The sequence below is a fragment of the Gouania willdenowi genome, chromosome 8 (assembly GCF_900634775.1).
Source record: "Gouania willdenowi chromosome 8, fGouWil2.1, whole genome shotgun sequence".
Classification (NCBI taxonomy): Eukaryota; Metazoa; Chordata; class Actinopteri; order Blenniiformes; family Gobiesocidae; genus Gouania; species Gouania willdenowi.
Window position 1 is genome coordinate 7658651 of NC_041051.1, and position 27167 is coordinate 7685817.

Sequence of the window (27167 nt, forward strand, 5' to 3'; positions counted from 1 at the left end):
TTTGGTCAAGCTTTGCTTGAAGATATATATATTAAGCTGACATTATGCTGTCATTAGCATGAATAAGGTGTCATGAAGGCTGTCATTAAGTTTCGTTCGCTAAATTGTGACACCTTTCACTAAATTATGACACCTTTTGAGCATCTTTTGGGTTATGTGGAGGGATCTAGTGGGGTTAGGGTAACAAACAACATGAATGACAGCCTTCATGACACCTTATCAATGCTAATGACAGGTTTCATGTCATAATAATGACAGTGTAATGTCAGCCGTATGTATAAAACTTCAAGTAAAATGTTACCCAAATTTCACTGTAGGGCTACATTGTATATGACATTATATTATTATGTTTTTTAAGCATGCAGGAGTAGGGCAGGGATCCAGTGGATCCTTAAAAAGTCTTACAAGTCATTAAATTCATGAATCTAAAAATACGGCCTTAATTGTCATTAAAATGGCTTAAATCAATGTTTAAAAAGTCTTAAATTTTAACACATAAGTATTGTAATAAGTCTCACATTTCAAAAGAAATGGGAACATTCGTTTTTTTATTAATATATAATTTACCTTAACATTGTTCAATCTCGACAGCAGAACCAACTACAAAGCAGCGGGACTCTGTGCGCAACATGCTTGTAGCTACTTTCAACAACATGTAAATTTAACGAAAATATCCTGTCCAACAGCGATTTTTCCTATTGGCTTTGTTTTTTGGTTTTTTGTAATTTTGTTGTTTTATAGATTTTTTGCTGTTTGTGTAGTCATCTTGTGTGTTTTGAGTGATTTTGATTATTTTAGTCTGTTGTTTGTGTATTGTACTGGAATTTTGTGTATTTTTGTGTGTTTACTTTGGGGGCCGCCAGTTGCATGTCTGCACTACACACCGGGAGAGAAAAAAAATTACCCTAACCCTATGTTATTGATATGGCTTTTTTACTCCTCAATTATGTTTACTGTGAAGTTGGTCTTAAAATAAATTTCAAATGGCAATAAAAAGTCTTAAAGGGATCCTCCACTATTTTTACAAATCTGGCCTAAAACCTTTGAAATGTCCTTATTAGAAGATCTATGCCAAACAAAACTCATTATTTTGCACCATATTCATTTTATTAACTTTTAAAAAAAAAGGACTACTTCACCCTGTGCGCCACCATGTTGAAATGACGTCATTGGTGACGTGATTAGTCCATTGAGTTCTATAGGAGGTGAAGCATTCAGAATAATTTAGGAGCTTTTTCAGTCAAAATGACAACTTGTGTTGCTTTGGGTTGCTCTAAAAATCAGTAAAAGTAAAAAAAAAAAAAGTTGATGTAAACCTCTTTTGTTTACTGGGAGATGATAAATTAAAACCGTGACCCAAAGCAGCACAAGTTGTCTTTTTGAATGAAAACGCCGCTAAATGACCCTGTATACCTCCTATAGAACTCAATGGGATAACAGGGGCTAACCATGATTTCAAGTTGGCGGCGCACACGTAATTCCACTTTTAAAAGTTAATAAAATGAATATGGTGCAAAATAATGCCTTTTGTTAGGCATAGATCTTCTAATAAGGACAGTTCAAAGGTTTTAGGCCAGATTTGTAAAAACAGTGGAAGATCCCTTTAAAAAGTCGTGAATTTATTTTGACTGAGCTGTAGGAATCCTGGTGAGGGGTACATGCTTCACGTTAAATGTCTAAAGGGGTACGGAACTGTAAAGAGTTTGAGAACCACTGATCTAAGTTTAAAAAAAAAAAAAAAAAATTGAAACTCAATGTTCAATGTTGTCTTTGTAGTTTTTACACACCACAGCGGCAAATAATTCAAGTCACATGATTGATGTGAATGTTCACAGATATGACCATGGAGGAGGTGAGAGAGTACGAGCGTGCCACCCAGGAAGCCACCAACCTGAAGATTGGCCCCTTCCCCCCCTCCATCTCCATCTCAGAGACCCCTCTGTCCTCCAGCAACCGCGGCGGACCCAGCAGTGCCCCCTCCACCCCCCTCTCCACCGAAGCCCCTGATTTCCTGTCAGTGCCAAAGGAGCGACCCAGGAAGAAGTCAGCCCCAGAAACGTTGACCCTGCCTGACCCGGGCCGCAGGGACTCTCTCTTCAAACTGCCCAGCTTCTTCTCCTGGAACTCCAGTCCTCAGCCAGAATGAGACGCTGATCAACCCCTGAGCTCTGAATCCGTGGACGTTTGCCCGTCCAACGTATCCCACAATAACAGTGAAGGAAACCTTCCCCTGTCCTGGTGATCCCAGTTCCTCAGCTGACACAACGCCAGCCCTCAGCCTGCCTCCTCAGGCAGGACCAGGTCCGTGTCAAGCCCTGCAAGGTCCCAGTGACAGTCCCATACTCCTTATTCTAACTACATCACTACTATTCCTACCAAGTGAGTGTAGCATACATTCATCATTCAGACTTTTATTACATCTAACGTCACTTGTTTATTTGTTTGTTTATGTTTTTTTAATCCAAACTCAGGATGTGTTGGTGAGAAATGTAAAGCGAGTCACTGTCACTGGTTTGGTTTAACGGAGCGTGTGGTTTGGTTTCTATGGTTGGGCCTGTTTGAGTATTCTGGTTCTCACAGTCGAGTCGGGTCAGGCCTAGGGCTGGGCGATATGGACCAAAACTCATATCTCCATATTTTTTCTCCAAATAGCGATACATGATTTTTTAATTAAAATAAAGTCTGACAAGAGAGAGAATTCTAGGTTAAATTCTATAGTGTGGCTTGATTAGATGAAGGTCTGGGTTAGGATGCACTCAGTGATCATCCAACTGTGCTTTTCATGATGTTCTGAGAAGTAGCAAAAGCAGCGACTCCCAAAATGAGTATTTTAATACAAAATAAGTTATAAAATTAGAATATATAACGTTATAGGCGATATTGTATTTTTCAATATTGCCAAAATAGAAATCTCAATATATTGCCCAGCCCTAGTCAGGTGTGTATTATTGTAAATAGTGTATGAACAGCAGTACTTTGGTCAGTTGTTTGTAATCCAGGTATAAATTGTGTAGATCCAGTGAATTAACTGTCAGCGAATGTCTCTCATGTAATTTTCCTCCACAGGACTTTGACGTGAAGAAGTAAGAATCAGTTTCACAGTTTGTAATTTACCGTAAAGACGGATTTACAAATGTTTGTGCTGTAAAGGATTTTATTGTCATCATCTTCACTTGTTATTAATGCTGTGTTTTACAGGCTATTGTTTTTGCTGCTATGACGCTAATGTTTGTATTCAGTAAGTTCAACATTGGTGGATCAGTATCTGTGGGAGTTCTTTGTAAATAGAAAGACAGTAAATGTGCCCACATTGTGTAAATGTGAGATAGAGAGAAAAGCAAAGAGCTGTAAAAAAAAAATACATTTATGTTTAGATGTGGGGTCAGTCTGAATGTATGTGAAAGTATTTTATCTGCTTGTTTATGTTGATTATGAATAAATTGACATTTCAATTTGTTTTGTGTTGCTTGATTTCTGAATTAGAACATTCAACTTTAGACATGTTAGAACCCGATACGTGTCAAGACCTGAATTGTAAAAAAAAAAAAAAATGTTTTAATAAAACCAGAAATGTAATAACCGGTCAATAATACTGAGCCCAGCACTGAAATACTTTTTACCTTTTTATATATATATATATATTGTATATGAAGTTACCAAAATGTCAAGGTTTTCCAAAAGGCTTTAAAAATTGTTATATTTGCATTTCCTGAAAAAAATGCAAGTGAGGATGCAGGTGCTGGACCGCGTCACATTGCATTAGCTTAGCATTAGCTAGCATTATTATTAACTAGCATTAGCATTCATTTAATTTTAGCATTAGCTAGTATTAACATTAGCATGAACTGGCATTAGCCTAATTTTAGCATTAGCCAAATTTCATAATGCCAAATTTAGGCTAATGCTAGCTCATGCTAAATTTAAATGAATGCTAATGCTAGTTAACACTAATGCTACTGTTAAAGTCTTTAACATTAGCATTAGTAAACCTCAAAGTGCTACAGTAGCTTTAGTATTAACACAAACTTAGCATTAACAGCAATAGCATTGATCTAACATTAGGACTAACCTAATATTAGCATTTACCTAACATTAGCCTAGCAAAAACATCAACGTAGCATTAGCTTAGCATCAGCAACCGTCCATTAAGTTAGCATTAGCATTAACCTAGTATTAGCACTGATGTAGCATTAGCCAAGCGATAGCATTAACCTAGCATTAACATTAGCCTATGAATAGCATTAACCCCTAGCATTAGCGCTAACAGCATTAGCCAAGTGATAGCATTAACCTAGCATTAGCTAAGCATTGACCTAGCAACAGCTTAACATCAACAATAAGGTTGAAATGTGTTGAACGTATTAGCTGAGCAAGTTAAAGGTTGAATGATTTGTAATTTGTGTTGTATGAATAGGATTGGAGCTGAAAAGTCAATAAAGTTTCACAAAAAAAATAACTAAAAAAGTTTAAAAGTTACAAATTATAAAAGCACACGCATAAATCTCATAAACTTTCTGAACGTTTTGACAGCTTAATTGTCAAAATCGGACAAACGTGTAGGAAGAGTTAATGCAGACGGAATGCTTGATGTCATGTTTGATGCCAACTTTCAAAAACATGTAAATTGTCCGTCAGTCTGCCCCAGGGCAGTTGTGGCTGCAATAGTAGTTTACCACCACTAAGTGTGGAGTGAAAGAATAATCCCTTAATTCTGTAAAGTGACTTTGAGTGTCCAAAAAAGCACTCTCTAAAGTTGATGTACTATTATTATTATTTATTATTATTATTAAATTCAAATGTAATCAAATGTAAATTCAACAAAAATTTGCTGTCCAACAAAGATTTTTCTTAATGTGTGTGTTTTTTTTTTTTTTTTGGAATTTTGTTGTTTTATATATTTCTAACTATTTTTGTAGTCATCTTGGTTCTTTTTCCTGTTATATTTAGTCTTCTCATTAAGCTTTCTGTGCAAAACGTAGATGTACTTCCATTATCCAAAAATGCGTATGTTTGTAGCACTGTATCTCCTTTTTGGCTTTTTACTTGTACTGGTACAATGGAGAAGATGCAATTTTCAACACCGGCCCCAATATACCCACATGTATGAGGTGAGAGAACAGCAGTGCCCGCAGTTGGTTTCTCATTCATTTCAAAAAGTTCAAGTTTCTTTTCTTTGTACTTTTGTTCAATGTGAAGTATTTCTGGATGATTTTGCTTGCACACATCACACGTCAATCGACTCTTGCAGTCTTTGCTCATGTGTCCTATTTTCAAACACCCAAAACAGATTCCCTTTCCCTTTAGGAAGTCTATTTTTTCTCTGTGAATTTTCTTCTTCATCTGTGGACACTGCACCAATGTGTGACCACTCCTATTACAACACAAACAATATTGATATTTGGGGTTTGATACATTTCTTTCCTTTCCATTTGTTGTCACATTTTCTTGTTCTTGTGGTTCTATAGGTGTTGCCGTTGTTGCAAAACTGCTTCCTCTTGGTCCTGACTTTCCTCTTGGTTTAAATGAAGTTGAGCTTTTCACGGTTACAACTGGCTTAGGATCCTGGATGTTTCCAAAAAGTGGATCTGACAGTACCTTCACTTCTCTCTCTATGAAGTCTACCAGGTCAGAAAATGTAGCTCGGTGTCCATGCTGGTCTTGTAGTTAACATGCTCTATTCCTCACTTGTCTCTCAGCTTATAAGGCAGTTTCAGAAGTATGGTCTTCCTATTGGAAACAACATTCATTTCTTCCATATAGGTGAGATGTGTCATTGCGTTACAACAACCTCTGAGAAACAATGAGAATGCTTGTAATGTTTTTAAATCCTCCGATTTGATTGCTGACCAGGCAAATGCTTTGTCCATATATGCAGTGGCGATTTTATATTAATTCCCAAAATGTTCTTTGAGAAGATGTTTTGCTCTTTGATAGCCTTGAGCTGGAGGCATATGTTGGCAGCTGTGGACTAAGTCTTTTGCATTCCCCTTTGTGTATTGTCCTAGGAAATGCAAGCAATCACTGTGGTCTTGAGTCTTTTGTTCCACTCCTCTCTCAAATGCCCTGATAAAAGTTTCGTACAGCAGAGGATCTCCATCATAAACAGGGATATCTCTTGATGGCAGGGTCGAAGAGAGATTTTGCTGAACCAGAAGAGCGGTAATGTCATTTTGTCTCTGAATTATGTCACAGATATCACTTTGGTTATAAGGATTAAATACAGGCGGTGTATTGTGAACATACGTTTGTAAACCTTCTTGCCTATAAGTCTGTTCTTCATGCCTGTTTTGGGTTACATGCGTCCCATCCGGAGCTTTAATTGATGGTCCATGAGTTGTTCGTTTTGGTTTAACTGGTTGTTGCTGGGTGAAAAAATCAGCTTCCTTCCACATATCCTGTCCTTGTTGCACTTGATCAGGAAAATGTTCACTTGCAGGTGCTTTCAACTTCGCTGATCCTTCCTTATGAGCAGTTGCCTTTTTCAAATATGAGTTCATCCCATCAGATACTCTAGAACCGTCTCTCCCATTTAATACATTGATTTTTGCATTGGTTGCTGCCAGCTCAGTCTCTATTTCCAGTTGTTCCTTTTTTCTTTTCAATTGCTCCTCTAGGCCTTCAAGTTCATGCCTTTTCCTCAAAGCAGCAGCTCGTTCCATGAGTGCAGCCTTTTCTGCCTGAGCTTTAATACAGGCAGATGAAGTTGAAGATACACGTGATGAAATTGAAGATACATGCGATGAAGAACTAGACTTGTGGTTTGATTTAGCTTTTGAGGCGTTTGACACACTGTCATCAGGTTCAATAATATCTGAGTTTACCTCATCTTGTTGTGTGGCAATTAAACCTTCAGCAGTGGTGTGTGGTTTCTGTCCAACTTCAGATAACCACATTTTTACATCTTGTATGAAGCCATCATATATTTCCATTTTGTGTTTTGCTTTTCACATTAATTTTCAGGCAGTGGTAAATTCATCAGTGACTCATGCTTTTCTTTGGCTTCATAACAGAGTTTTATTAATTCTTCCAAGTTGTTTTTGACGACAGTTGCATTTTTATTTAATTTCATGAGCTCTTTCAGCATTTCTATGGACTTTTTAGCTTGTTTACATTTTAAGTTTCTTGACTTCTGACATGTTTCAACAAACAAAATCATGCCCTTTGCAGTGGGTCTGATAACTCGTTTTCCTTCTTGGGATCCTTATCAATGTCGCCATCTTGTGGCTGAACGTCGGAATTGACAGCAGACATTTGTGACTGAAAACCCCTGCCTTGATGATGCAATGTTTCAAACAGCTGATGTGTTGCACGATTGTAGCTTTCAGTTAGCTGACTCCACCATAGCTGCTGTCCAATGCAACACTTCCTTTAGCTTATCCAATAAAGCTTAATGATAGCACGTACCCAGTCTTTTGTGCTCCGGTGGTTTCCAATCTTCCAGTTAATTGTGTGTAGGGCAGGTGTCCTTTTAAGTTGATTGTGCATGGACGCCAGGCATGTGAAACAAAACAATCGCATGTCAACAGCTCATTCTTCTTATTTCTTTGAATTGTTACAAGTTTCACTCATAGAGCGTAGTTCTCACTTAATTGTAATGGCAATTTTCCAGATTTTGTTCCACTGTTCCAATGATTGCCATTATCACACAGGTAGGAGTGAAGTCTTACGCAGATGCAATCAATGATGTTCCAGCCGTTACTGTAGTTGAGTTGGGTTTATTTGTAATGTTTGATAAGTCAAACGGAGAACAACACACACTTTTCCAGCTGTTTGTCTGAGTGCTGAGTTTCACCATGAAAGCCTGTCTGGTGAGAACTGTATGTGCTCCCCCTGCCTGTTACACCCCTTCCTGTCACCTATGCCCTTATATACACACACCCCAGTGCCCTTTGGTTTCCCTAGTGGAAACTAATATATAAGACATATCCACAACTAAATATCATGCCAACAATAAACACAAAATGGCTCCTGCATTGTTAATAAGATAATACTATTTTCCCATCTTGATTGTTTGATGGGTTTACTAAAGTTGGCTAAAATTTACTAAGATAATCTGGTATTTGGAGGGGTATTTTACTCCTTCACTTTGAAAATTTTACAGTATGAATAAGTCTCAACAATGGCCCTGTCTCCACATGACTGTTCTTCAATGTTCATGTCTGTGTTCAACCACCTTCAAGTACAGTGGGGGTCCCTGGTCTCTGGAACCTTTATTTTGGGGGTCGCGGGCTGAAAAGTTTAAGAAACTACTTCTTTAGACAATAAAGAATTTTTAAATTGATTTTACGAAACATTTTATTCCATTTGTGTGTGTGTGTGTGTGTGTGTGTGTGTGTGTGTGTGTGTTCACCAAAAAAGTGAAGACAATCCCTTTCATATCTTTAACAGAACTTACAGAGAGTCATACAACACATAAACATGACACTGCTTTACTGAAACACATTGTTCAAAAACTCCCCCTCCTAGATAAATGAGTGTGTAGGTTTTCGTTGGTGCAGATGTGCATATTTAGATTGTTTACGGTGTTGTTGACAGTGGGTGCGCTGCTACGGTGCTCAGAGACCCTCAGCAGAGGGAACTGATCTCACCCTTGCTGCAGCCCCACTTACAGCAGGCATTGGACAAGCCCACCACCACATCCCGGCCTTTACGGTCAGCTTTGCGTAGAGCCTCCAGGATCTCTTCAGTGACGAAGGAGCGAGCTGGCCTACTGAACACACCCCCACGCTCATCTCTAGATGCAAAAGTCAGATCTCTGTTTCTTTGTAGTACACTCTCCAACACAAGGTCTGGACGCTGGAGCTCAGAGGAATCCTCTGGATTGGAGTTGAATGGTTCCTCTGAATACCCTGAAAAGCAAAAATGATCATAGTATTGTTTATTATGTTTTTTTTTTAAGAAGTTCAGTCAATTTAAGCAATTATTGGTCAACAGAATCACAACTCAGAAGTTTTATTTTACAAATTAAAACACAATAATAGTTGTAATAAGTGTCAGAGATGAACATAATGGATTACACGTACTCACGTTAGTGTAATGGAGTTGCTTTCATGGGTACTTGTACTTTTTTGAGTATATTTCTAAATCAGTAATTTTACTTGTACTTAAGTACGTTTTAAGAGAATGAAAGTAACTCATTATATTTCTACACCCAACTGTTTCTGAGTAAGTTATTATTTTTTTGTGATTATATTTTTATTTCTGTTTTATGGTCTCACATTGAACATAATCCATATATTCTTAGTCATACCATTTCTGATCAACATCCAGGCACTTTCTATGGTTCAAGTTGTGGTTTCTACCTATTATGTTGTTACTGACATGGCACATTTAGCACAAGAGTGGATGGACGGAGACATAAACATGCAGCCTTTCACACGGACTTATTATTACACACACGGACCTCTCATTAAATAAAATACAAATACAGAAAGAGTTCTGAAAACCCCTAAGTTTTATTCCTCATCTTTTTATGAAAAACGTTCTACTAAAATATTATCATCACAGTTGATTCGTTTTCTGTATATATATGTATATATGTGTGTGGCCTACCTCCACCAGTGAGCGATCGTTTCCATCTTGAACCTCCACAGGTGAAAATGACAGCCCGGATGAACTCACGGCCACAGAGCTTAACCCCGTACGCTGGGTCATCCATTGGCTGAACCACAGCAACAAACAAAAACGCAGCCAGGATTACAGCTTTCCACATTGCACCTAAAAAGAAATCAAACCAAGAAGAGTCTGACAATGTGGGATGCACTCTCTTTAATTCCCCCTGAGCTCTTGGAGTCCCTGTTTCAATGAGGTATGGCTTTAATGGTCAACCCACACTGGGTTTATAAAGGTGTTGGGAGCCATGCAAGGGAAGTAGACTGTGCACGTAGGCTTCCAGGAGATGGACAGATTTGTATGGGAGATACTGGGAGAGACCTTTATGGAGACAAAAAGCAGACCAAAGGTGGAATAATTAATGGATGTGTTAGAGGCCTTTGTGATTTATTCGTGTGTTGGCCTGAAGCACGTTTGTCACTTTTAGTGATACGTCACTGAAGTATTTGAAGCCCATTCCTGACAGTATATATATATATATATAAAGTAGGAAAAGCAAAATACATATATATTTTTTGAAATATAAGTCATAATTATGAGATACTGTCTCGTAATTATGGCTTAGGTCAGTCACTAATAATAAAGGTTGTGTACAAGCTGTTTTTGAAATACTGATTTTCACTGGAAATGTGTAGGCGTTTTCGATCCCCACGCGAGTATGAAAGTGAACTTTATGCAGCTAATCTGTACTCAGAGGTGTAAAGAGTACTGATTTATTCTACACAAGTAGAAGTACTGTTACTTGATTTAAATTGTACTCAAGTACAAGTACAAGTAAGTCATACATAAAATACTCAAGTACAAGTAAAAAGTAGATAAATTACATAATACTCAAAGTAAAAGTTATAATCGTTACTTTCACCTCCATGTATACTTTTGGTAATAAATCTTGCCACGGTTCCCTTGCATATAGTAAACATCTCATGTAGAAACTTAAAAAGGAAGAGACCAAATCTTGCACAATTGGAACTTCATTAATTTTTCACAAAGGCATCTGTATAAAATAAAATGTTTGTCAAAATGTACAATTCTTTAAATACATAATTGAATAACATCAATGAATGAAATTCAAAATAAATAAAATGATCAGGCTCTAAGTATTGCTACTCATAATTATGAGATAGTATCTCATAATTATGACTTAGTATCTCCTCATAATTATGATGTAGAAATGTATTTCCTTAAATGATGACATCTGTAGAAGGAGATAATCTGAAATCACGGCTCACACAGTGTTAGTTAGTTCTAATAACCTTATTCATTATAATCCAGTGATCCCAACCTTATTTTATCTCTTGTTAACATCTAATCTGTTGTATTTTCATTGTGGGGTGAAACACTACATGTTTTTTTGGTTCTCCAGATCAGAGGCCACGTGTGTATTTGTCTCTTTAAGTTTCCCCATACAGGTTTATATAGTGGGTTCAAGATGGAGAAGGTGTGGAAGAAGAAGAGGTAGAATGTCACCACCTATTGTGGAGAAGCTCAGCCATTGATCCCATCTACAATGACTCAATAGTCGTCTCAGGGGGGCTGGATGAGTAGAAATTAGCAGAATCACTGAAGGTTTGGACACCACCATCTAAGGTAAACGGGATGAATTGTGTTTGAAAATGGAAAACTTGAATAGTGGTGGGTTTATATCCCACCACTAAGGGAGGATTAGGAGTCTTACGACAGCCTGAGGAGGCTTGTAAATCTACTATGGGACATAACATGCCCTAGAAGTTCATTTCAGAATAAAAGATATGAGATCATCATATGATAAAGTCATACATGCAGGAAGAAGTTTATCATTTTGAACATATCAGTGTTGTTTAATTAAAAGAAGGTTAATATTTTAGAAAATGATCAGTTATTGCAGTTAATTAAAGATAATATTTACTGCTGATTTAAACAAGACAAATTATATACAACATTATTCATTTATTACTTTTTATCATTCAGGGGTCTTTTGTATCTGTGTGTCTGATTTGTTGGATGAGTGTATAAGGGTTGTTTAATGTAGACTAAGTTTCTTAATGTTGTCCTTGTGATGGTTATTGTCTTTCTGTTTGTTTTTGTGACGTTAACAAGATAGAAAAAAAGGAAAATACTCTCAGACAGAAAAATAGATAATTAGGAGATATGATGATGCCAGCATAAAAAAAGATTCATGGGTTAAACAGAAATAGATTAAATCAAGACCCAGTTAACTATAAATAGCTAGAGGATCAAAATGAAAAAAATAAATAAGAGATGTTTGTGCATGTCTGGAAAAGGGAGAGCTACTTTTATGAGTTAACGGTTAATTTTGTCTGAAAACAGTTTAATTATGAGCAAACTAAGTTTAAATGGTTGTGACATTTAATAGAAAACAGCAAAAGGCAGAATTAAAAATACTATTGGAACAGATAACCATCTGAACACAGTCAAAGATGATGTCATCACTTCTTAATAAAAATTCTAGAATAAATGACTGTAACGCAACTAGATAATAGATAAAATGACAAGAAAAGATTAATTTAATTGTTGAAAATAACAATCTGCCTAAGTTTGAAAAGTTCCACTGTTAAACTCTGAATAAATAGATTAGGGAAAGTGTGTTTTTATTTGTTGTCTGGGTTGATGTTGTATGAATGTGATGGAATATTTTTGGAGTCATCAGTCCAGATGCCAAAGTTCAAAGGTTAGAAGTTCTACCATTGAATAATGTATCTATACAGTTAGATCAGATTAATTTAGGAGAGTAATATTAGAGTATGACAAATCAGATCTGACATTGTAAAAATATGAATTGAAAATACAACAGATTAGATGTTAACAAGAGATAAAATAGAGCACTAGTGACAAATCTGCGTGGTGCTAGCCAAAACGGGGCCTTAAAACAACTGTAAACAGAGCTAAATCATTTTTTTCTTTTTTTATTTTATTGGAAATATGTTATATATTTTTATAACAAGGTGTTATTAGCATTTGTCTGTCGTCAGAGGCTCATTTAATTATAATATTATAATTTTTTTTCATTGTGGGACAGATATATGTTTTCTTAATCAAAAGAAGTCTCTTAACTTCTCTGATTAAAGCTCATTTTGTCTCTTGTTACATTATCTCTTATGTTATATATATATATATATATATATATATATATATATATATATACTCATAGACAATACGCAGGCCATACAAACATTTTCAACATTGATTCTACACTAACACAACACACAAAATAGACAAAGACGTGCAAATACAACTTGACCGGCAACTGTATAAGTTTCCTTATTGACACACAAAAACAGCGCTTTAATTCATCTCGTCGACTCATTCATTTTTATTTTTTTTTATTTATTTATTTTTCGCAATTTTTTTAAATTGATCAAAAGTTTTGATTTTGCCAAACTTCCAATGAATAATCATTTAATCACCTTATTCATCATTGCTCAATCTTATTCTCATCTTCTTTAGGTACTTTTTCTTTTAAATCTTTTTCACTTTATTTTATCTAATTTCATCTCTTCATTTTCCTTATTTCAAATTCAGACTATTTCACAAGGCAACTTTGATGAAGTAACTAACATGTCTCATGTCTTAAAACCATTAAAGAGGTTTTGGGCCCTCACTCTGCATGACTTGCGTGGTAGAATAGTTTACTAAGCTAAGTTCTGCCATACTAACATTACTCTTATTTTCACTTCAACACATTTCTCTTTTTTATCTTTAATCTTTTTATTTCACTCTTTCTCTTTTATATATATACTGTACAGGTTGTCTCCTAATATGTATATATATATATATATATATATATACACCTCATACTTTTCCTAGTTTGTTGTTGTTTTATTTACTGACGGGAATGGGCTTACATACTGAAGCTTCTTTGTTGAATTTTTCTATAAAAGGCGATGATATATAGCAATCTAAAATACAGGCAAATAACAAATGTGACAGAATAAAATGCATCTTGTGTGCTTAATAAATACATAAATACATTTGCATGCACACACATAGAGTAGAACTGTTGTCAGATGTTGTCAGCAAGAAGCAGATGTTGTCAGCAAAAAATTTTCTTTTTTTCAATTCAAAATGCAAACAATTACCGTAAATATCCAATGCAACAAATGCATGTATGTTAAAAAAAAATGTGTCTAAGTTGTCACTTATAAGAGCTAAACACCTCACTCAGTTATGTGGTTCGAAAAATATGATTGGTAAAAACAATTTTAATTTTCTAACAACAGCAGTTGATTGTGTTCTCTATAATCTTTTTGCTCAAATATTAATTTGAGAATAAGACTGGACTGGACCAATGGCATTTTCAAAGACAGATAACATAGAAATAGTTTTATGAGTCAGACAAAAAAATAAAACATGTTTATCTGTGTAGCCACACAGTCAAAGGTTACTCATTTAGGACGTTACAATGAGGAGGATGAATGAGTCATTATTATGGAGATAAAAGGCGCAGAATGGCCTTTAAGGGGGCGTTCACCTTGACACCTAATAACACACTGTCAGGGAGGTGAACTGTGAAGGTCATGATGACAACAGTCACAAAATGCTTATACCTAAACACAATTTTAGTGAATATCTCTCGTGTGTGTAAATATATACGTACTGTATGTATATATTAGTGATATATAAAATAAGGGCAATGACAATAATCACATTAATATTTTTAAGAAAGTGTCCATTTGTACAGTTGCCATTTGAACAACCCCCGGTGCTATTGGTGCATGTACCAAAGTACACGTACGTAGCATCTTAGGTTTAGGTTTAGGGTTAGGTTATAACCCAATATCGCAACAATTCTTAGGGTTAAGGTTAGTCACGTGACCTAAACTGGCCAAATAGGGGCGCTGCGTACGGATAGAATTTTGGTATATTGATGCGGCAACCGTACGCATAGCCACTGCCTTTTTTAAACAGAGACATTTTTTTTAATAATAGTAATATTGGTTTTAAATTCATATAGATTAGTACACATTTGGAGTTATTCAAACGTTTCCATAACATTACATTATCAGAATCAGAATAAGAATTGTTTTTTTATTGCCAAGTACATTTACATTTACGAGGAATTTGTCTTGGTGTATTGGTAGGAAATAAAAACAAAGCTAAAATAACAAGTACTAAAATAAAATAAAATATGAGAAGCAATTACCTATATATAAACTAAAATTTAAACACAAAACGTACAAAGGGAGCATAAAAGAAATTAAATTTAAAGTCCAGTCAGCATTAATGTAATGCATATTGAGCAGTTCCAGTTTTCACATTCCTGTGATGTTTTCTGACTGTAGGGGCTGATGAGAGTTTCATTATTATTTGGAAATGCTGAATGAAATTAGAATTAAGGCATTATTTTTTCATTCTACACTTAGTGGTGGTAAGCTACTATTGTAGCCACAGCTGCCCTGGGGCAGACTGATGAAAGCGAGGCTGCCGTAGTGTGCCATTGGTCCCTCTGACCACCACCAACACTCACACTCTACATTCATACTAGGCAATGGTCACGGTCACATGATGTTTTTTTTAATTCGGAATTAAGATGTAGTTATTCTGAATTAAAACATTCGGAATTAAAGTGTTCTGCTTTGTGTTTACATGGTAATAGTAATTCCCAAACGGAGGTTTACATGGAAAACAGGTTTATTTGCCTTTAGATAATTCTGCTTTAGGTCTGGAGGTTTGGAAGGCTCTGATTGGTCAGGGTGCAAACGTGATTTATCACGTCTATCAGGAAAAACACACAACAAACCTTTTATTGTCGGCTATAACACAGAACACCACACATGAGAACTGTTTTCACTTTTATCTTGATTGTGGTTTTGAAGCAACAGCTCGACAGTAACTCACAGTTTCAGTTTGAAGGAAGTTTTTGTGTGGAAGGAGAATCTAGTCACCTCTAAAAAGTCCAATAAAACTCTGGAAAACTATCACCAGGAATAAACATTATCTCCCTGGTAAAGATAGTAGCTGTAACAACATGTAAAATGATAAACTGATGATATTACAGCCAGTGAATGCAGTACTGGGACACATTTACTACACCTCTGAGTCCTAGTGCCAGCCGTGTGGTGAAGCCTGTTCCGTTTACCGAGGTCCGTGTGTGTTTAATAAGTCTGTGTGTGTCCGTGTGAAAGTTTGCATGTTTATGCCTCCGTTCATCCACTCTTTTCATTATATCCATGTCTTTTAAGGCTCTTATTAAATAGTCTAGGTTGGAGTCTGGGCCGCCGCCGTCTTGGATTATGCCGTCACCAGCACGTCATCGCTGCAAGTCATACAAGTGCAAAACTATCCGAATTAACTTAAAGAGGTTTTAACCAAGTGTAAAGTGTTTACAAGAAAGAGGAATGGTCTAATTTGGAATTAAAAATGGAATAAACCAGCCACCTAATTTGCAATTAACTTTAATTTCGAAATAAATTAGCATTAGGAATTATGTGTTTACAAGGTCAGGTTAAAGAGGAATTAACTTTTATTCCACTTCAAAAATGAATTTAGGCTCTCGTGTAAACGTGGCCAATGTGAGTGAAGTGCCTTGCCCAAGGACACAATGACAGATACCACTAGGGTGACTACCACCCCCCTGTGGCACCTGAAATTCTCAGTGGTCTCCATCCAACTAATAACCAGGCCCAGACCTGCTTAACTCCCAAGATCTAACAAGATCGGGCAATGGTATGACCTATCTTGACGTTTCAACTTTATTCTCAACATTTTGACTTCATTCTTGATTTGTCTAACCCTCTTCCCTAGTTTTTTTTTTTTTTTTTTTTTCAAGGACCCCCAAGCCATGGATTGAGGTCCCCTGAGGGTCCTCCGACCCCAGTTTGAGAACCACCACTCATGGTTAATTTATTTCAATTTCAATTCAATTCAACTTTATTTATATAGCGCAAATTACAACAAAAGTCATCTTGAAGCGCTATCAAAATGTAATGATGAATAGTACCCCATAACAAATCAAAAAGATTGTTACAAGTGGGCGTAGAACGCTTTGTAACAAAATGTATGTGCTACTAGCCCTTTAAGACCATTTTCCAGCTTTGAACCAATCAGAGGACAGATAGGTGCAGGAAGGGAGCGGGTGGGTAGCAACAGTTGCCCTGGTGAGGACGAAGCGCCATAGCCACGGTAGCCCTGGCGACAAGAACCCAGCAACGGGGATCAACAACAACAACAACTGAATCCGCCATAAACATTATAAGAAGATATTAACCCGTGGGGGAAACTCCTACGTGGATTCAGAGGTGAAGCTGTTCACATGTTCCACATATTATTGTTCTACAGTGCTGCTATGCTTCTATTCAATTGTGCATTTTCCCTGCTTGTTTCACTGTCCACATCAGGCTGCTCTCTCTCTCTCTCTCTCTCAGTCTCTCTCTCTGTCTCTCTCTCAGTCAGTCTCTCTCTCTCTTTTTAAACCGTGCTTAGTTAGCTTTATGCTAAACGGTAGAGTGCGTTTCTTGGACGCGTTGTACTCGCTGCACATTAACATTGCTCTGCCATGACGACGCAGGCACGGATGCATAGTCAAGCAGGCCGTTGTTATGGCGATGTCAAATGCAAAATGTACAAAATGGCGGTTGTTGTAGATACCAGTCAGGCGTTCTATGAGCGTTGCCTACGGCACAACACCGGGGTTTGGTCACGACACCGCCGCTCTTTGTAATAAACGTGTGATATTATACGTAACGGCCCGTTTCTGTACGATAAGGGCACACATTATGTGTGAAGGAGCAATATATCGCTTAGTAATTCACATTAACCGGCTCTATGCACATAAACGTTTATTTCTATCAAACAGGTAAACAAGGCGGGTAAATAAAACCCATATCGTAACGTTTTTAAATTAAATGGCAAGGTATTAACACCCACAGCTTAAAGGAAGTGTCTGGTATTAATAAGGGGAAGTTAAGGTGGCCATTTAACGTGAAAGGGGCGTGGTCACGGAGGGCGTTAAACTCGTTTTTTTACTCAGGAGTAGAGCTGCACAATTAATCGAATTTTAATCGTGATTCCGATTTTGGTTGTCACAATTAAATTATCCTGTTTGTAGGCAATATTTACTTTTAAAATACAGGCTCTGCACTCTGTATTAGTGTAATTATTTTATATTTTGATAGCACTTCGAGATGACTATTGTTGTAATTTGCGCTATATAAATAAAATGAATTATTAAGTGAGCCTTTGGTACATTTTAGATTTTTCTGCTAATATTTTTAAATAATTAAAAAAAAAATTATAATTAAATTTTAAAGTCAACATTTGCACTGCAAACTGTACACATATTGTGTGTTAAAAAAGTAGTGCAATAAATGCACAGATATTTATGATAAATAATTGTGATTATAATCATGATTACAATATTGATCAAAATAATCATGATTATTATTTTGGCCATAATTGTGCAGCCCTACTCAGGGGGCCAAATACAAGATCTTAGGCTTTCTATACTGAGATAAAAAGGCCTGTGTTAACATTATTGTGCCCCAGTTTGCACTTTAATTTTTATTGTGTAATATTTATATAGGCTACGTTCAGATGTAAATATTGTCCTTTTTCTTTTTTCTCATTTTCTTGTTTATGCTTGTGCCTTATAATTACCCCTCGGGCACAAATAAAGTTTTATGTACCTGAATCTGAATAGTAGACATATAAATTATATGTAGAGTAGGCCAGTGTTTCTCAAATGCGGGTACGTGTATTCCTAGGGGTACGCGATTGCAAGAAGGGGTATTTGAGAGAGAAAGAATGGAAAATGAACAAATGAAAGCAGTAAAATATGTGGGTTTTTTTATGTTTATTTTAAGTTAAAATTGAAAACACAAGGGTCAGTCTTGGTCCAACACCAGGTGGGAAATTATTAAAAACTCTAAAAGTAAATCCATTCACGAGATACTAAATACTGTTTCATTCTACTTGTTTACAAAATAAGATTCTTTAAAATGTGCATTAGGGTTAGGACAAAGGGCGTTCTTGGAATCAGAAATAAGAGAATGGGGGTACTAGAGCCTAAACAGTTTGAGAACCACCGCAGTAGGCTATGTAAGGCAGGGGTGTCACTGAAACCAAATTTGGCCCCCTTGCCTTGAGTTTGAATCATGATGTGCGGCGTCTACTATACCCAATGACAAAATCAATCATCTTTATCGTCAATTTTTCAACATACGTATGCTGGACATACAAAAAAAATCTAAGCCACGGTGTAAGATTTTAAATTATATACAGAATATAAAGGATCAAAATAAAATTACAGGTTTTCCAAAAATGTTCAGATACTGTGCAAGATGTACATTTAAAAAAAAAAACAACAGCAGCAACAGCACCAAATGTGCATGGACTTTTATTAACCACAAGTAAATGACTATATCCAAGCAATAAATAAACCTGAAAGAGGTTCACTTCAAAACTCATTGATTTTGTGAGCAAACTTTTGTTTAGTTTAGAGTAATTTTATGGGAAATGGCAAGATAAAAAAAAATAAAATAAAGTTATTTTCACAATTTGTGGAGGTCAATCAGTGATATGGGCATGGGAAGAATAAAAAAACCTGGCAAATATTGTGTAGTTTCATTGAATTTTTAAATTTGGTTGGACTGAGATATCTACAACTGAATTATTTGGTCATTTACATCATAATTTGTGTTTTTTTTGTCATTGTTGCCTGTTCTTGCGGGCCACATGGGATCCTAAAGGGCCAGATTTGGCCCTCGGACTTTGGGTTTGACACAGGTGGCATAGAGCAAGTATGATAGTAGTATAGAGGTCTGTGCTGACTTTAATCACTGAACACTCCACGTTGTTTTCTAACAAAGAAAATGTTCATCAAGAATTATCAGGTATTATTATATGAACAATTCACATTTGTCTATTAACACTTCATAATTGCACTATAGCTGTGTTATAGACGTTACTAAAAGTATTACCTGTACATTCTATTCTGAATTTTAATCCAGCCACACATTTGATTATGAACCAGGATAGAATGCCGCGTTATGCTTGAAGGCCATTTTTGTGACATAACAGAGATACGAACTCTCAAAAACACTTTCGGCAGTGGCTATCCGTATGGTTGCCGTATCAATATACCAACATTCTATCCATACGCAGCGCCCCTATTTGGCCAGTTTAGGTCGCGTGACTAAGACTAAACCTTACCCTAAACCTAACCCTAACCCTAAAAATTGTTGCAATATTAGGCTATAACCTAACCCTAACTCTAATCCTAAGATGCTACGTACGTGTTCTTTGGTAACCGTACCAATAGCACCGGGGGTTGTCCGTACGACAACTGTACAAATAGACACTTTCAAAACTTTATGACCTTTATGTCCCCTCTTAATCTTAAGGAATATTTTTACTGGTGGCTATACTTCACTGGTCATTACCAATGGTTGCATTCAGTTTTAGATTTCAGAATTATATATTCATTATGATAGTTAATACATATTATAGAAATGTGCAATACTGTATTATTATAAAAAAGCTCAATTCTATCTTGAATCCCCTGGCCAACCAATGCAGACATATAAAACATTATTTACACTACAGCAAAAGAAAACTGTTATTGTTACTTCTGACACTTTATCCTCAGTTTGGTTTTCCCCTTCCCTGCAGCAAAGACAATGCATATTTGTAAAAAGCCTTTGTAGCTCATCTTGAAAGTCATGAATTCAATAGGCTGCGTGCATTTTCAGCCACTTTATCAGTAAATGACAACATGAATTGCTATGAGGGGTTTCCCCTCAAATGTAGGCACAATGGTGTAGAATACGAGAAAGGCCAGGGCCATTGTGGTCATGTTACAGGTAATGAGAAACCCAAAATGAATGCTCCTTTCAACAGACCTAAACCGCAATTTTCACATCAGTTTCGCCTCCAATGAGTCAGCCACAGAAATCTTAAACATAGCGAAGGTGAAGTAATTTTGCTACAAAAAGAACAACATTATAGATCTGAGTTTGGGATCGTCACAAACTGCTGCAAGTGACTATTTTACCTCTGGACACTAATGTCCAGATTTGTGTGGCAACATTATTTATTTTGATATTATTTTGATATTAGTAACAAGCAACTGCTTCAGTGTTGCTTGGCATTGTTGAAGGAACAAGAGAGAAGTGGATTTCTCAAGACTATTAAATAAAAATGTGATTGATTAATTTAGGAGTTGTATTTAATGTTATGCTACTCTCCTTTTCATTGACATCAGCATTGTAGTTTATTACATTTTTCAAAATTAATGTATAGGGTCATTCCATGTAATTTTAGGACAAATTCTGAAATTTTTACCATGTGATGTTGCTTAATAACATTTTTAGTTTGCAATTTCAGCTCTCAATATCTCAAAAATTACACAACATAGGAAACTGAAATTTGGTATAGTAATACAGCTCCACCCTCAATCTTAGAATATACAAAAATATCTGCTATACATTGTATCTGGTGGACATGCTAGCTCCTCAAAACTAGAAAAAAGTTTGTCAGGGTTTCAGGTTTGCATATGCCTACGCCTGATAGGATGTACAGCGGATATTTTTCTTATATTATTGTATTACTACAACAAATTTCAGTTTCCTATCCAGAGGTGAAAGTAACAGATTACAAATACTCACGTTACTGTAATTGAGTTGTTTTTGTGGATACTTGTACTTTCTTGAGTATATTTCAAAATCAGTAATTTAACTTGTACTTCAGTACGTTTTAAAAGAAGTAAAGTATTTCATTACATTTCTACACCCAACAGTTACTGAGTAAATTATTATTTTTTTGTTTTAAAATAATCAACGGACATTGTGAAACTACAAAAAATGAAATGACCAGACAACAATCAAATGAATAATGAAACGTAGGGGATGAAAGTAACTAGTAACTTTTACTTTGAGTACTATTTAATTGAGCTACTTTTTTTCTTGTACTTGAGTATTTTATGTATTACTTGTATTTGTACTTGAGTACAAATTGAATCAATTAACAGTACTTCTACTTGAGTAGGCTATGTCAGCACTCTTTACACCTCTGTTTCTATGTGGTGTATTTCCTGAGATATTAGGAGCTGAAAATGGAAGTAAAATACAGACAAGCAAAAATCAACACATACCACCCTCACTAAATTGGTCATATCTTAAATACAGTGTGCATATTGAATAATCATGGAACAATTGGTAAAAATGTCTTAATTTTGTGTGGGCCATTTGTGAAATGACATGGAATGCCCCTATACAAATGTCATATTTGTCCTTGGTTAAAGCTGAGTTCAGATGTTTTCCTGCTTTTACAAGCATTCCTCTTCTTCTCTTTGCAGTGTGTTTCCCTCTGTATGTAATGGCCACCTCGAGCTACGTAGGTGAGATCCAGCAGGCGGCCCAAACCCAGGCAGCTGTGGTCACCGTCACACCTGGTCCTCCTGACACCACATCTGCACCTTCAACAACGTCTCAGTATTTGGCTGAGATTCAAACCACTGTTGCAACGGCCACTGTTGTCACCCCTACCGGCCAAACCGCTACCACTGAAGCAGCCACCATCAGCCCACAGAAACCAGTAACTGGCAGCCAGACCCCATCCACAGTGGTGACACAGCCTGCTCAGACACAGTATGTGACGGCAGAGATACAGAGCTCCCCCACAGAATCTGGAAATGCTCAAAGTACTCCTCAGTACATCGTAGTCACTGTCACAGGTAAAGCCTGAATTTTATATTCAAATATCAACTACTTCTTCCAACTAATTGAAGGGTATTAATTTAGATCGTTAAAGGGATCCTCAACTGTTTTTTTACAAATGTGGCCTAAAATCTTTAAAATGTGCTTACTAGAAAATTTAAGCCTAACAAAATGCATTATTTTGTACCACATTTGTTTTATCAACTTTTAAAAATGGGACTACTTTACTTTTTTTGAGCCTGTGCACCGCCATGATGAAATGACGTCAATGATGACGTGAATCGTCCCTTTTAGTCTCTTGAGTTCTATAGGAGGTGAAGCGTTCAGGATCATTTAACAGATTTTTCAGTCAAAATGGCAACTTGTGGTGCTTTCTGTTCCTCTAAAAATCAGTCAAAGTTAAAAAAAGTCAATGTAAACCTCCTTTGTTTACTGAAATTTGTGACCACAGGGGCAACAGTTCCAACTCCAACTGCTCATTAATGCCGACCCAAGTTGAGTTGAATGTGGTGTTCTAGTCAGAAATGGTTGAAGGTATGGTTTAATGGTTTAAGTCCCGATATTTTGCTCTTCTTCTTCATGTCGTCTACGAAACAGCAGAGTTGGAACTGTCGCCACCTGCGGTCACAGATTTTTTCTGGTCATGGATTTTTTTTATCAAATTTCAGTAAACAACAGAGGTTTACATTGCTTTTTTTTATTTTTTAATTTTACTGATTTTTAGAGCATCCCAATGCAGCACAAGATGTCATTTTGACTGAAAAAACTGCTAAATGATGCTGAATGCTTTATTTCTATAGAACTCAATGGACTAAAAGGGGCTAATCACGTCACCTTTGATGTCATTTCAATATGGCGGTGCACAGGCTTAAAAGTAGTCCCATTTTTAAAAGTTGATAAAACTAATATGGTGCAAAATATTGTGTTTTATTAGGCATAAATCTTCTAATAAGGACATTTCAAAGGTTTTAGGCCACATTTGTAAAAACAGTGAAGGATCCCTTTAAATATCTAAGTACATACTGTATGTTGCAAAATGGAAGAACTTGTAGAATGTAATGTGAGAACTTGTACAAAAAATCCACATGCGTGAAATGTATTTCAAGTCACAAATGATGGGAAACATTGTGAACTTGTAAAGTTAAAATTGAAACCCAAAGAAAACATTTGCACAGATTGGAGAAGTTGTAACCACAGAGTTGTGGTTGTAAAGGATAATAGGCACAAGCAATAATAATAATAAAAAACCATGTGAGTAAATGTCAGATTACAACTTTGGAGATTTTTTATACACAAGCTCACATTCTACAAGCACTCTTATTTTGCAACATATCTACCTTCATAGTTAAAGGGTAAAACATGTACATTTGTGAAATTTTTCAAAAATATTCGGCCACTTCATTGCAATATTGTTTGCTTCCTATCTTTTTGTTCAGTTACTGTATTTATCAAAGCTTTTATATTTCAATGAGCAATATAGTTTTAAACTCTTGATGAAGCACAGATTGAGCAACTTATATTTTGGTGCTGTGCTGCCATTGGAACATCCCTTTTTTTGAAGGCTGACAAATGTTTTCTTTGCACCTCACAGAAGGTTCGCTTCACTCCAATGACAGCGTTTCTGACTCCAGTCCCCCTCCAGCTGTGGTGCAGACAGGGGTTCCCACACAGGTGGTTCAGCAAGTGCAAATGGCTCAGCAGGTGATATGTTAATGCACACTCACGCTTTAAGAACTTTTTTTTGAGCTTTCTTGATTCCGTTTTTCAATTATAATTATGTGTATAATTTGTCATGTTCAATTAAAACTCAGTTTTGATGACAATGACCGGCATTTTTTCTCATTACAATTGAAATTTTAAAAAATTACCCTGAAAGCCAATTAAAATTACGTTCTCAATTGCTAAAGTTCAATTACAATTATCATAAATACTGAGCCTTTATTAAATAACCCTATAAAACGTATCCTTCCTCTTGTGTTAGCTTTCTGTTAGCATCTCTTATGATTACAGGTCAGTTTTGACCAGGGGTGGACTGATAAAAATTCAGTTCTGGCATTTTCTATCCAGACCAGCCCACTACATTATCAGAGACACCACGGTGAAGCCGTTATTAAGTCAGTGATGCTCAACATGTGGCTCTTTATGTCTTAATTTTAATGATTATTCCCCCAGAAAACCTTAAAATAGGGACATTTTAACCCCTTTTTACCGACTGTATTTCCACCTTCCACCTTCCTTTGTCCCGTTTTTGCCCCCTGTCAAAAATTTCCGACACTTTTTTTTGGACTTTACCTTATGCAAATAAATCAGAATCAGAATCATGAAGGATTTTATTCACCAGGTACAGAACAGAACAGTGCAAGGAATTGAACTTGGTAGTTGCAGTGGAAAGAACACACATAAACACACTGTGGCTGCCGTTTCTGGCGCCATCATGTTAAGATGAGAAGTGGGATAAGAACAATGGATAAGAAGAAGAGGTTAAAAAAAAGCAAAAACCAAACTAGGCCCGTGTAGGCACCCTTTTTTCCTTATTTTTGTCAATTTTTGAAAGTTCTTTTTGACGTTTTAATCCAATTTTTGTCCTTTCTTAAATTTTATTTGGCCACTTTTCATCCAAATAAGCTAACTTTTGCCCAATAAATACCACTTCTTTCCTTTTTACCCTACATTTTGCCTTCATTTGTTTCACATTTTGCCCTTTTTCACTATTGATTGCCACATTTTGCCCATTTAAGTTACCCTTTGCCATTACATATCACCTGGTTCCTCTTTATTTGCCCATTTTTTGGCCACTCTTGACTGCTTTTGGCCCATTGTAGTCACTTTACACTCTTTTCTTGCAACGCTTATGCCACTTTTGGACCCTTTTTGGCCACCTGTTACCATGTCTTCCTCCAATCGCTCTTCAAAAAAAAAGAGTAAAAAACGTTGCGCACCGGAACGACCCACTTCGGATCGACAGCCCACCGGGACAATGACCGGTATGCCAGATGCTCACTCCACTCCTGGTTTTGACCCATGTATTAAATCAGCTGTAAAATACACAAAAAATATTATCTATCATCCAATTTGTTTTTCATCTCTTCGTTACCTTGTTAGGTTTCCTAAAAAGGAATAATATTGGTATCAATATTTTAGGTGTGGACATCTGAGCCTTTTTTCTATCGGTTTAGTCCCCCATTTTTATTAAATGATAAAATGGTTCTCAAGAGAACTGACAGGTAGTGGGAAAACATGATATGAAACATATTTTAATAATTGTTAACTACAGTGGGGGCAAAAAAGTTTTTGGCAGCCACCGAATGTGCAAGTAGTCCCACTTAGAAAGATGAGAGAGGTCTGTAATTTTCGTCATAGATACACTTCAACTGTGGGAGACAGAATGTGAAAAAAAAAATCCAAGAAATCACATTGTATGGTTTTTAAAGAATTTATTTGTAAATTCTTCCATAAAATAATTATTTGGCACATATAAACAAGCAAGAATTCTGGCTGTAGAACTGTAACATGGTTCCACAGGTTTGCATTTAAGTTGTAAATAACAGTTTTTATAGAACTTACAATTACAATTCTATTACAATTACAACAGCAACAGATGTTTTTCAATTACAATTACAAATATAATGATGTCATGATTGTAATTAATGATCAATTACGCAATTACAATTATAATGGACCCCAACCCTGCTTGGAAATGTCCTGTGCTGAATATATATTTGTCCCAACAGAGGTCTGTGGTGCAGGCCACCTCTCAGATAGCCAAAATTGAGCCTGGCACACAGCTGAGTGTGACTAGTCTTCAGCCGGTTCACATCCCCCCAGAGGTAAGGCAATCATCTACGTCACACTATCAATAAGAGTATTTGGCTTCAACTATATCCTACAAAAGGCGTTAATAACCTCAAAGGCAAGGTTTTAGTGTATTGTGGTAAAATCATTGCCTTTTAGCAATGGATTTGCTGCTAGAGGAGCCACATCAGGAGACAGGTTAGCCAAACAGCCAAGCCTTGGCATCAGGGAAGGACCAAACACAAGTCTCAAGAGAACCCTTCCCCTTTAACCTGAACCGTCAGTCTTACTTCATGCCAGATGAGACAAGGACAGGAAGCCATCCAGTAGACAGCTCAGAGCCTATACCAGTCCATACAGTATATACCAGTGCCAGGAATGCATGTCTGACTGGGGCTTTATGCATGAGGAAACACAGAAACTGGCATTAAGAAACGTGTGTAGTTTTTGTTTTGTTTTTTTAGGAAAAAAGCATTTCAAAATAAAATTGTTTTAAATGTTGGACCCAAATTGATTGGCTTATTTGTGCTTGTGTAGGTCCAGCAGCAGCTCACATCTGTGCCAGTGCAACATGTGTATACCAATCAAGTCCAGTATGTGGAAGGAGGAGACACCAGCTACACTACCAGCACCATGTTAGAGCCTTTCTCCACTCCTACAAGCACATAGCAACAGTTTGTCTACAACAGCCAGAGGTGTAAACAGTACTGATATATGATCCTACTCAAGTAGAAGTACTGTTACTTGATTGAAATTGTACTCAAGTAGAAGTGCAAGTAAGTCATTCATAAAATACTCAAGTACAAGAAAAAAAAGTAGCTCAATTAAATAGTACTCAAAGTAAAAGTTATTAGTTACTTTCACCCCCGGGGTTTAAACATCTCATGTATAAACAAGTAATCTTGCAAAATTGGAACTTAATTTGTTTTCAATAAAGGCATCTGTATAAAATAAATGGTTTGTCAAAATGTACAACTTTTTTTCAAAATAAATTAACACTAATAAATTCAATTCAAAATTTAAAAAAAATGATCAGGCTCTAAGTATAGCTACATTTATGAACTCTAAAACAGTGCCATGTCAAATGTGCCATGTGGATAACAACATAATAGG

At 36.3% G+C, this 27167-nt stretch overlaps 3 protein-coding genes across 7 annotated transcripts in view; 2 read left to right on the forward strand and 1 right to left on the reverse strand.

The window, feature by feature from the left end:
- pitpnc1a (phosphatidylinositol transfer protein cytoplasmic 1a) overlaps positions 1 to 3456 on the forward strand; it is a 111068-nt gene extending 107612 nt beyond the window's left edge. Inside the window, exon 9 of the mRNA XM_028455423.1 lies at positions 1836 to 3456. Within this exon, the coding sequence (XP_028311224.1) occupies positions 1836 to 2146 (311 nt within the window). The 3' untranslated portion in view covers positions 2147 to 3456. The remainder of the gene's footprint in view (positions 1 to 1835) is intronic.
- Positions 3457 to 8461: 5005 nt separating this feature from the next.
- Positions 8462 to 9802, reverse strand: rln3a (relaxin 3a). The gene is made up of 2 exons (XM_028455731.1): positions 9553 to 9802; positions 8462 to 8849 (listed from the first exon to the last, which is right to left on the reverse strand). Exons 1-2 carry the CDS (start codon positions 9710 to 9712, stop codon positions 8566 to 8568), a joined length of 444 nt encoding a protein of 147 aa, XP_028311532.1. The 5' UTR covers positions 9713 to 9802; the 3' UTR covers positions 8462 to 8565.
- Positions 9803 to 16675: 6873 nt separating this feature from the next.
- Positions 16676 to 27167, forward strand: part of rfx1a (regulatory factor X, 1a (influences HLA class II expression)) — a 35871-nt gene continuing 25379 nt past the window's right edge. For all 5 annotated transcript variants that reach the window (XM_028455842.1, XM_028455843.1, XM_028455844.1 and 2 more), the window contains exons 1-5: positions 16676 to 16847; positions 21902 to 22279; positions 23854 to 23963; positions 25994 to 26089; positions 26592 to 26689. In XM_028455842.1, the coding sequence (XP_028311643.1) occupies positions 21922 to 22279; positions 23854 to 23963; positions 25994 to 26089; positions 26592 to 26689 (662 nt within the window). In that variant the 5' untranslated portion in view covers positions 16676 to 16847; positions 21902 to 21921. The remainder of the gene's footprint in view (positions 16848 to 21901; positions 22280 to 23853; positions 23964 to 25993; positions 26090 to 26591; positions 26690 to 27167) is intronic.

Excerpts from the sequence above, each read along its gene's own strand:
- rln3a (XM_028455731.1), bottom strand. The coding sequence starts at position 9,712 with ATGTGGAAAGCTGTAATCCTGGCTGCGTTTTTGTTTGTTGCTGTGGTT. Across the intron at positions 8,850-9,552 it reads ACGATCGCTCACTGGTGGAG|GGTATTCAGAGGAACCATTC; the intron begins GTAGGCCACACA and ends TTTGCTTTTCAG.